The sequence below is a fragment of the Juglans regia genome, chromosome 7, assembly GCF_001411555.2.
Source record: "Juglans regia cultivar Chandler chromosome 7, Walnut 2.0, whole genome shotgun sequence".
NCBI classification, from domain to species: Eukaryota; Viridiplantae; Streptophyta; class Magnoliopsida; order Fagales; family Juglandaceae; genus Juglans; species Juglans regia.
Window position 1 is genome coordinate 7,440,309 of NC_049907.1, and position 10,859 is coordinate 7,451,167.

At 35.9% G+C, this 10,859-nt stretch overlaps 1 protein-coding gene across 1 annotated transcript; it reads right to left on the reverse strand.

The window, feature by feature from the left end:
* Positions 1-816: 816 nt before the first annotated feature.
* LOC108981630 (cation/H(+) antiporter 15-like) lies at positions 817-10,403 on the reverse strand. The gene is made up of 6 exons (XM_018952861.2): positions 10,185-10,403; positions 9,106-10,077; positions 7,671-8,960; positions 2,127-2,270; positions 1,788-1,934; positions 817-831 (listed from the first exon to the last, which is right to left on the reverse strand). Exons 1-6 carry the CDS (start codon positions 10,401-10,403, stop codon positions 817-819), a joined length of 2,787 nt encoding a protein of 928 aa, XP_018808406.2.
* Between the last annotated feature and the right edge of the window lie 456 nt (positions 10,404-10,859).

The window sequence follows — 10,859 nt, forward strand, 5'->3', positions numbered from 1 at the left end:
GATTACACACTACACAACTATATTATATCTAGCTATATATAAATACTCCACTATGCTCGATCTAAACCTAAATGCCTCCTCCATTAGCCACAACTTTCTTTAGTACGTAAGACAGTCCACTTTGTTTGGTTTCATTGCGACATGAGAATAAGTATTTTTCTTCATTTAAAAAAAAAAGGGTATTTGAGACAAATTATTTGCAACAAGAATGACCATTTGGGACAAAAACAGACTCATTTTAGCAGAAAAAAATAATTTTCGCAGGAAATAACTGACAACAAATAAATAGTTTTCTTGTAGTGCTTATAATGCATCAACAAATTGAAGTGGTCTTGACACTAGTAATAAGAGAAGCTTTAGAATAGTGTATAAAAAAATATAATTTTTTCTTTTTAGAAAATCGTAGATAGAAATTAACTTAGTAAAGTATTAATTAGACATATGCGCGCACACATGTTTATAAGCAAAAAGTCCTCTCGTACTCCATGAATTAATGGTCGAGTATGAAATTGAGGTCCTCAAGTAGAAGAGAGATAGGCATATATATAATGTGGGCTCTACATCATTTAATCCAGCTTAATTGTATAAATAACATTTCAGATTGTATTACATGAACACTAAATGTTGTAAAACTCACTTAATATGTTTATATGGCTCTCACACTTGAGACCTTTACGTTTGGGTCGGCAAGAACATGATCAAGGAATTGTTTTGTAAAAAATGAGCCTATGATTGGAATACAAATTTTGTATTCCTTTCATTGAGTATGTGTGTGTGTTTACAACAACTATGAGATATACATGTTCATTTGATCGATCAGTTATAGAACACCTAAATAAACCAGGATAAAGATAAGTACTGTAATATAAGATAAAGATAAAGTTAAAAAAAAAAAATCTATTATAAAAGCTTGTGATGCCGGACATAATAGAGATTAATTCTGACGGCTAGTTCTAACAGATGCTCAATACAGAAAAGACAATAGATTCTCCCAAAATACAGAAAAAATAACTTTGAATAATATTCATTAATAGTAAAATTCAAAATTATTTTATGAAGCATACAAGCCGGACTTAAATAGTTGCAAAATTCAAAATTAATTATGATATTTTTTCATAAATGCTAAATTATTGTATGAGAAATAAACACATAAATAAACAAGAATCCTATAAAAAAGTTGGCCAAAATCAAAATCAGAATTACTTCCAAAACTTGAAACCAAATATTTTCTAGTAAGGCAAAAATGAGTATAAATATATGATTTGATGAAAAATAACTAATATTGCCATTTGACCAAAGAAGATATTAAGCTTTTCCTTTCATATTTGTATAGATTCATCTTCTTAAAGTAGTACTTTAATGCAATTAACATAGAATCTGAACCTAGATACCCCATATCAATTTGGGTTTGCATCATTCTCACTGAGTTGAAGAGAATTCGTCCTCAAATTCTAAACTTTCTCGCCTTGATCTTTTGGATGTCCAATTAAACTAATATTTATCTCCCTTTGTTGTATCGTCCCAATGATCATGAAAAAAATTAAAATTGACTTGATTGACTCGAAATAAAATAATATTGAGCATCTTCTACTCCAAAATTAAGTTTCTTTCTCATATCTTAAATAAAAAAAAGTATTTTGTATAGGAGAATTTAAAAAAAAATCCTCAACTCCAAGAAAATCAACAAAGTTAATTGTCTCATAAGTTGTTTTACGATCTTCAAATTTCAAAACTTCGCCACTATTTTCTTTTTCCAAATTTTCTATGTTTTCAATAAAAACAGTTACCTCATCCATTAGGTTATCTTCATCAGGATAGGTATCGTAAATTGGTATAGAGTTCCACCCTATCGAAGAATGTCCATCCTCAAACTCTTCTTCCTCAGAGTAGTAAATCCACTCAACTTCATGCAATAAATCAACGAAACTTTCAGCCTGAAGTGTACCAGGAAGTTATGGTAAATCAACTCTGACACCAAGGTCTCCATGATGCTCATCCCTATCACGGTACTCCCAAAATAGAGCACGCTTGTGATACGGGTTCTCAAAACTAGAATCAGAATCGTGATCTTCCATCTCACGATCAGCGATATCCTATGCCGTTAGATGTCGTGTTAACTTTGCAACCTGTCTCTGCAAATCCTCAATCATCACATCTTGAATGCTATGATCATGATGCAGGACTTCCTCGTTCAGAACCTGCCCACGACCACCAGCTATGGAATTTAATGAGATATCACCCCAAGAAAGATGCTGAAGCTCTAATGCCAACTGATGCCGGACATAATAGAGATTAATTCTGACGGCTAGTTTCAAACAGATGATCAACACAGAGAAGACAAGAGATTTCCTCAAAATACAGAGAAAAAAACTCTAAATAATATTCATTAAGCGTAAAATTCGAAATTATTTTATGAAGCCCACAAGTTGGACTTAAATAGCTGCAAAATTTGAAATTATGACGATTTTTTCAAAAATGGAAAAATCTAAATTGTTGTATGAGAAATAAACACATAAATAAATAAGAATCCTACAAAACATTTGGCCAAAATCAAAATCAAAATCACTTCCAAAACTTGAAACCAAATATTTACTAATAAGGAAAAAATGAGCATAAATATATGATTTGATGCAAAATAACTAATACTGCTCTTAGTCCAAGGAAGATATTAAGTTTTTTCTTCCATATTTGTATAGATTCATCTTCTTAAGATAGTACTTCAATGCAATCAACGTAGAATCTGGATCTAGATACCTCATATCAATTTGGGTTTGCATCAGCTTGATAAGACCACATTTAGCTTGATCTTAATCTATTTGGTTTCATCCTTGTGTGCTCATTCCTTAACAAGTCCTTGCAAAACTCACGTTGGGGGCTATGCCTCTAAATTTGTCCCATAATTAAGAATAGAAACCGAGTGTTAACAAGCCCTTTTGTAAACAAATTAGCAAATTGATCAGTGGTGGAAATATAGGGTAGTAAGTCTTTGAGTAAAACTTTCTGATCATGTATGAAATAATAGTCAACTTCTATGTGTTTGGTGCAAGCATGAAAACTAGGATTGGAAGCCAATGCTAAGGCCCCAAAGCTATCACCAAAGGCGAGGTTGAGTGGTTAACGGAATGTTCAGATATTTAAACAACATATGCAACCAATATAGCTTAGCTGTTGTAGTTCTCATTGATTTATATTTAGCCTATGTGCTAGATCTAGAAACAAATAGCTTGTTTCTTGGCCTACTAGGAAATTAAATATGAACCAAGAAAGATGCCATAACCACTCCTAGATCCTTTCTATCAACTAGGTCCTCTCTGCCTAGTCCGAATCATAGTAGGCATGGAGAGCTAAAGGTCCTTTGTTGAAATACAAATCAAATTTTGCGGTCCCTTAAGATATCTTAGAACTTTGCTATTAGGTGAGTGGTAATAGGAAAATATAGAAAGTGACAAAGTTTATTAATTGAATAGAAAATCTTTGGACGTGTAAAGGTGCAATACTACAAAGCACCATTGAAATGTTTGTAAATTGAGGGATCTTGTAAAGGGTTGCCATTAGTGGGAGTGAGTTTCTTCCCTGATACATAGGGGGCTGGATATGGCTTAGCTTCAAGCATGCTTACTCGATCCAACAAGTCCAAGATGTATTTGGCTTTACTAAGATGAAGTCCTTTCTTATCTTGGTTGACGTGAATGCCAAGGAAATAAGATAGAGGTCTGAGATCTTTGAGTTTAAATTCCTTGTGCAAATTGTGAACTAACTCATTACTGACAGAGATAAGTACCTATAACTATAACTCATTGATGCAATATGTACAAAGAAGTGCCAACAAGAGAACCTGTGGAGCAAGAATAGCATGTATTAGTATGTGAAATGAGGCTCGTGATGCTTGCTTTAGACCATATAAGGCCTTGAGCAAATAACATACATAATCAAGATGTTGCTGGTTGACAAAACCTGCTGGTTGTTACATAAAAACATTTTCTATGAGAAGTCAATAGAGGAAGACATTTGAAACGTCTCGTTGCTATATGTGCCAGTCAAAATGTACGGCAACTGCTAGAAGTAACCTCATTGTTGCTAGTTTAATGGTTGGGCCAAAAGTCTCGAAGTAGTGATAAGTGCCATTACACTACCAAAAGCTAATGGCCTATCTATCAATTGTACCACCTTATGTTTTTTTGTTTGAGCTTAAAAACCCACTTATTTTGAGCAACATTGAGATTGAGAGGTATTGGACAAAGAGACTAAGACCTTATTTGGATAATGAAATGAAATGAGATGATATGTGAATATTAGTGAAATAATTTGAGTTAATATGTTTTATGAGATTTTGGGAAATAGGAGAGAAAAAGTTGAATAAAATATTATAAAGTTAAAACATTATTAGAATATAATTTTTTAATATAATTTTCGTTTTGCGATTTGAAAAGATTGAACTATTTTTTGTATTTTGTTTGGAAGTTTAGAAAAGTTGTAATGATTAGGTAATGATTAGATGAAAAAATTGAAAAATTGAAATTGAAAGATGTTTGTGTTGTTTGAATATTGAGATGAGATGGGATGAGAAGAAATAAATTGAGAGGACTTTGCTATATAAACCATGCCTAAGTACCACTGACCAACAAGCTTAGTATTCACTTTACATTGTAGAAGTCTAATTAGGAATTGAATTAGCTTGGGTAAAAGGTGTTGGCTCTCGAAATATAGGAACAACAAAGTGTATTTTTAATGGATGTTTAGTGGTCTTGACAAAACAATAGAGATAATAATATGAAATATTTTGAGGTTTAAGATTCCCAATTTGAGGATGATTGACAATATGAAGGGAAGATGTAGTTGGTTTGGAGGTAGCAATTGGATTAGGGATGTGTCTGTGAGGAGGACGGGATGACAGGTGCTGGTAGTAGATGAAGATGTTGTAGAAAGTTGAAGGGTTGCAAATGGAATAGAGGCACGCACTAGAATAGTAAGAGGTGAAGGTAGGATGAGAACATAATGATAGGCCGAAAAATGAAGCTTGGGTAGAAAATGTAGAATAGAAAAATGAAGATTGGTCGGAAAATGAAGGTAGAATGAAAAAATGAATATGGGCCAAAAAATGAAGCTTAGGTAAAAAATAAAGGTAGGATGGAAAATAAAACTTGGTTGGGTAATGAAAATAGGTTGAAAAATGAAGTTAGGATGGAAAAATGAAAGTAAGCCAAAAAATGAAGATCGAATGGAAAAATAAACCTAGGCAACCAAAAGAGCTCACACACCAGAGCTAATTGGCTCCTAGGCATGTAAAGCGTACCCAATCTCCATAAGTATTTGACCTCCTTCAAATTGGTTGGATTACATAGGAGCTATACTCTTGAGCATGTAAAGCATACCAATCATAGGCCAGCAATATTTGATCAAGTCCATGTCAGAAATTTTGGTAGCACAAATACCCACAAAAGATCTCCATCAAACCATTAAACTAATGACATAAATATTGAGCACAAATCTCCATCTTAGACCCACGACAATGGCAGTGTAGTGGATCTTTAGTGTGAAACTGAAGATATTTTTGAATGTTTCTCTATATTTCCATCTCCGTTGTTGTCGTAGGTTGTGCCATGATCGGATTCGGTCATGTCAACACGATTGTCCATCTTTGCCATGGCTATATAGCACCATGGTCAACAAACAAATATGGCTCAAAGATTTCTCTAGAGAAGAAGATTTCTGAAGCATAATGAGAAGAGAAATAATATAAGAATAAGAATAATAAGAGGGTAGACAGAGATGGGGAGTGCGAGAGAAGGTGAAGATAAAGCTAGTTCTGAAATTTGTGATGATTTTTGTCTAATTCAATTTATTGTAGGGATATTTTAGTCAGCTTGGATATGTGGTACTAGAGGCATTTTAGCCTTAGAGGGAAAGAACAAGACACATATGCCAAATATAATATGGAAACAACTATATATAATCGATCTACCTCACAACATAATCTGCCAAAACCATAATCAAGTGCAATTTACACCATCAAGGCCAACTTCTTAATTTTGATGCTTGGAAATAAAGTCCAAAAAGTACATTAATGCATCACTGCTCTACTCAACTTAAATTTAAACTGTGTTGATCTGTACGATGGACCACCATGTTTAGGATCAGGTAGTTAGAAGTTAAAATTAATGACTAAAAAAACTTATGAACTTGAATAATCACCTCTTTTCGTTGAGAGACTTCATGGTCCATTTTCACACAACCAATCGTATATTCATGAAATCAACATGGCATAATTTTCTACATCACAGAACAAATCAGTATATTTCAAAATTAGCATTGTACAAGATCGACACAAAATTATAACCAAGCTTTGAGAACTTGCAAGGTACCAAAAATATCAACATCAAAAAATTATTAACATCACGAAATTAACATAAAACTAACTCAAAATCTAGAGAGAGTGAGAGAGAGAGCCAGTCAAAACTGAGAGAGATCTCGTCAGAGCTAGCCGTCATCTTGCTGCGGGTCAAAACAATGGGGAAGGGTGAAATATTGTGGTCTAAAATAAGAACAATATATTGTGATCATGCTGATATGTCATCCTCGTAAGAGCATTCTTATAAGATTAGCTAAAAGTTAAATCTATTGAGTATTTAACTATTAGAGAGCAAAATACGCTAATAATAGATTAGCTAAATATTTAGAATTTAGTTACAGTGACTTTCAAACATTTTTTTAAATTTGAAAGTTACTGTACATACATCAAATACATATTTTATTAATAATTTTCTCTTCATTTCTTTCCATCACATATTTTATCACAATTGGTATATTAATTTGAGTTAGTGATATATTAATTTAATAAGAATATGATTATTAATTAATATATAATAGGTAGAATATATAGTAAAATATGATAAAATAAAATAAAATAATAATTAAAAAATTAAATATTTTTAAAATTATTAATTATTAATTACTATATAATGAATACATGTATAATATAATGTGGAGATTTGATGTGAATAATTAAAATCAAATTCATCTTATATTATTTTATTGTTATATAACGAAAAATAGCTATTTGATCAATGTGGAGATTTATGTGAATAGAATAACCAAATGTCAAATTTTTCTTACGTACATTCATAAAAAATGTCATTTAACTTTGACTAATCTAATGAGAGTGCTCTAAAGGATACTGTCATGAACTCGATCTTATAATTTTTAGATATACGTAATTACTTTTTTTAATTTTTTTGGAATGTGATTGTGCGATCATGATTGTATTTAGAGAAGAATGTGATTGAAATTAAATTCTTTGAAGAAGAGATCACTTGGAAGAATTATCCTTATAAATGAAAACTTAAAAAAAGCATGCAGGTTATACGTACGTACTTTACTGCACAAGTTATTCATCATGAGATCACCTCCTAGCTAATTCTTAGTGGTTTTGAGTTTTTGACGTACGTAGTTGGTTAATATAAAAAGATGCATCGATCATCAAATTAACCTCAAAATCATGATCTTCCTGATCATTATAAAGTACCGATCGTCTTATATATACATGATACACATGATAATAATTAAACAAATTAAGGGTTCACGACCATGCATATAAATTATCATCAACAACGTAATCAGACCCTATTCTTTTGAGGTAAGTGCCATGACATCTCCGTGAGACACCCACTGACCTTATTATTGCGTCCAGCTTCACGATCATGAGTACTCCCCCCATCCATGTCATTAATATATATATCTTCAGTACCCCCATAACTACAGCTCGCGTGTTGCTTAATTATTAGCACCGATGCGTTGGATGCAAAGCTGGAAGACACCAATGTGTCCCCCAGAGCTCCAAGCTCTGGGCAATCACTCCATTCTGCCAAACCAGATGTCAATGGCGACACCATTCCTTCTCCCCTTCCTACTATATAAAGATCATACTCATTCTTCATTGTGCTCAAAGCTTTCAAAGTTTCCTCCCCATTGTTCACCACCTTTTCCATGTATGAAACTGAAGGGTTGCACGCCGAAGCTTGCCTAATATGTGCTAGATATTCCTCGTCCGGTTGCTTCTCCCGATTATCATTGTGGCCGTTTGTGTCTCCTAAAATCCCTTCTTTGTCATCGTAGTGATCTCCTTGGTGGTTTTGATCTCTTTGGTTCAAGTTATCCTCAGCTGACACAAATCGCACCACGTCTAGGCTCACTCCTGGGTGCCCTGACATCCTCCATGCATAAGCCAATGCCTCCCGGTCATCGGGGCCGCCGATGTAGAGCATGGCGAAGCGTTGTCCTTGGCAACTATGTTCGAAATCCCTACGCGTCAAGGACACACTGCTCAAACCGCGATCGACAAAAATACCCACTGAACATGGCGCATTGGTTAACACGTTTTGGTTGATCCCTCGGAGAGCAGGGTTGGTATCTTCCCATTCGCCATCGATGGTGGATTGTTTGTGAAATGGGATTAGTATGAGGATCACGTTCTTGTCCTCAGCTAGGTTGCAAATGTCCTCGTGCATGGAGTCATAAGCAGAAACGGCGGTGAGCGGTTTGACAGAGATGCCATTGCTTCTGCTCTCCAAGCTCTCAAAGGCACCCAAAACATCTGACTGTGCTCTTGCGCGGCCAACACCAACTTTCTCATGAGAAGACTTTGTGCATGAGTCATGGACAATGAGCATGGCGGATGCACGACCAGTGAGTTCGACAAGGTGAACGGCAAAGACACAAATGGGGGATAGTTCGGTGGGATTCGAAGCTTGGATGAGGTTGACGATGCTGGAGACATTAGGCATGGCATGAACGCCGACAAGGATCCGAAACTCGCTGTCTGGCTTTGCGCTTTGAATGGTCCTGGCCCCGGATTGCCCTGAACGCCATGTTTGCCTATAAGAGCTTGCCAGGATAGGCCCTATCACAAACGTCATGAACCAAAACGCAACCACCATTACTGAAAATGTTTGGTTGTCCAGAGCCTGCAACATTGATTTCATTTTACAATTAACTTGTAAGCATAATATATATAAGAGATGATATAATGGTAATTTAGAAAAAACAAAGTCGAGAGAGAGAGAGAGAGAGAAGAAGAAGAAGAAGAAGAAGCCTTTCATGATTAAGTACCTTTCGATCGCGTCCGGCGCTAAGGATAATTAACGATAATAAGCCTTTGGTGTTCATAAGTAGTCCAAGGGCCAGACCTTCTAGAGGTGGCATTTTATAGAATAAAGAGACGAGCCAAGTGCTGAGAATTTTGGGGACACAAGCTAAAACCATAACCGTCAACACGTTCATCCAAGTTGTGCCATAGGCCAGTGTTGAAATATTAACTCTGATCCCAATAACTAAGAAGAAGAGGGGCAACATGGTTCCTGACACAAAGTCTTCAACCTTCTCCATTAGTGTATCTTTAAGTTCCCCTTTTGGCATAATAACTCCCAACATGAAAGCCCCAGCAATGGAGTGCGCGCCGCACGCATCGGCGATGAACCCAAAGAGGATAACTCCAAGTAGAATAAAGCCAATATGGTACTCCTCATAGTCATCTTCTTTTGTTATGCGGCACATGATCCATTTCAAAGCTGGACGAACTACAATCACGCAGAATAGCGTGAAGGCAAGGGTGGAAGCGACCGAAATATACACCCCCATCTCGAGGAACGCCACCGCCACAACTAGAAAAACCCAACAGCAGAAGTCGTTGATAAGGGCGGAGGTCAAGGCTGTCTGTCCCATCTCCAAACGGAGAAGCTTTGCGTCTGCGAGGATTCGTGCAAGGTCCGGAAAATTGGTGCAGGCGAGACCAATGGCCCAGAAAATGGCGCCCCCCGGGTAGGATGGCTTTGGGTTGAGTTTGTAAAATAAGCCGAACCCAGCAGACATTGCGACAATAATACCAGCAAGGGCCATGCTGTATGCCTTTTTCCCAGCATGAAGAATTAGGGATATATCAGTCTCAAGACCGACCAGGAACATGTAGTAAACCAGGCTCAAATTCGCAACCGTCTCTAATGTCCAAAGGCTCTTGATAGGAAGCACAAAGTTTCGAAAGACTTCCATGTGGCCAAGTCCAGAATGCCCCATTATTATACCTCCCTGCACGTATAGTCAGTACGGGGAAAAAAAGAGGTCAAACTTTATTTGGAAGAAGATATTTTAGAAGAATGTTCTGATAGATTGACGAGAAGGTAATATATACTTACAAGAATCTCAGCGGTTATACGAGGTTGTCCCAGAGGCTTCAGGAGGAGAACTGCAATGCGATTGATCAGAATAATGAAGGCCAGTTGGGCGACAAAGATTGGGAGAGAAGATGTCAAAGCGTTTTCAGCTCGCCATAGGCCGTTGCTTTGAATTATGCTTTTATTATAGCAAAATTCAAAGTTACCCTCTGGGTTGAGGTTGTTGTCTATGATTGACATCTTTTTAATGAATTGATTAATGATGTATATAAACAAATACCGTATATATAACCAACCAGCCCACCCACCCCTTGTCAACGATCCTGATTCTTGTGCGAGTAAGAGAACAAGATTGTTAACAAATTCATGATAAAAGCTCTCTGTTTCCAAAATCCAATAATACAGAGAAGTTGAAATTCGTGCAGAGAGAGAGAGAGAGAAGAAGAAGAAGAAGGTGTAAAATTTGCACAAAGTTTAATAGGCGGGCCTTTCAACTTCAGAAATGAGCACCTCCAGGCCTAAAGAGAATCGATGAACATTCCATGGAATTTGGTGGAAAGGAAAGTGGTCAGATATGGCTTGTTCAAAGTGAATCATATATGCTAGAACATTTCCTGCTCTAGCTCTTGCAAGCTGCGACCTTATTGATCTAGCTTCAACCACTTTTTTCAGAACAATACCAGAGTTAATAATATA

Bases quoted from the DNA above. Each gene is read 5' to 3' on its own strand.
- LOC108981630 (XM_018952861.2), bottom strand. From the start codon at position 10,403: ATGTCAATCATAGACAACAACCTCAACCCAGAGGGTAACTTTGAATTT. The intron at 2,271-7,670 runs GTCAGTGGGTGT...GTCCGGCATCAG, and splicing joins AAGCTGGACGCAATAATAAG to TTGGCATTAGAGCTTCAGCA. The intron at 1,935-2,126 runs GTTGCAAAGTTA...GGTACACTTCAG, and splicing joins TTGAGGATTTGCAGAGACAG to GCTGAAAGTTTCGTTGATTT.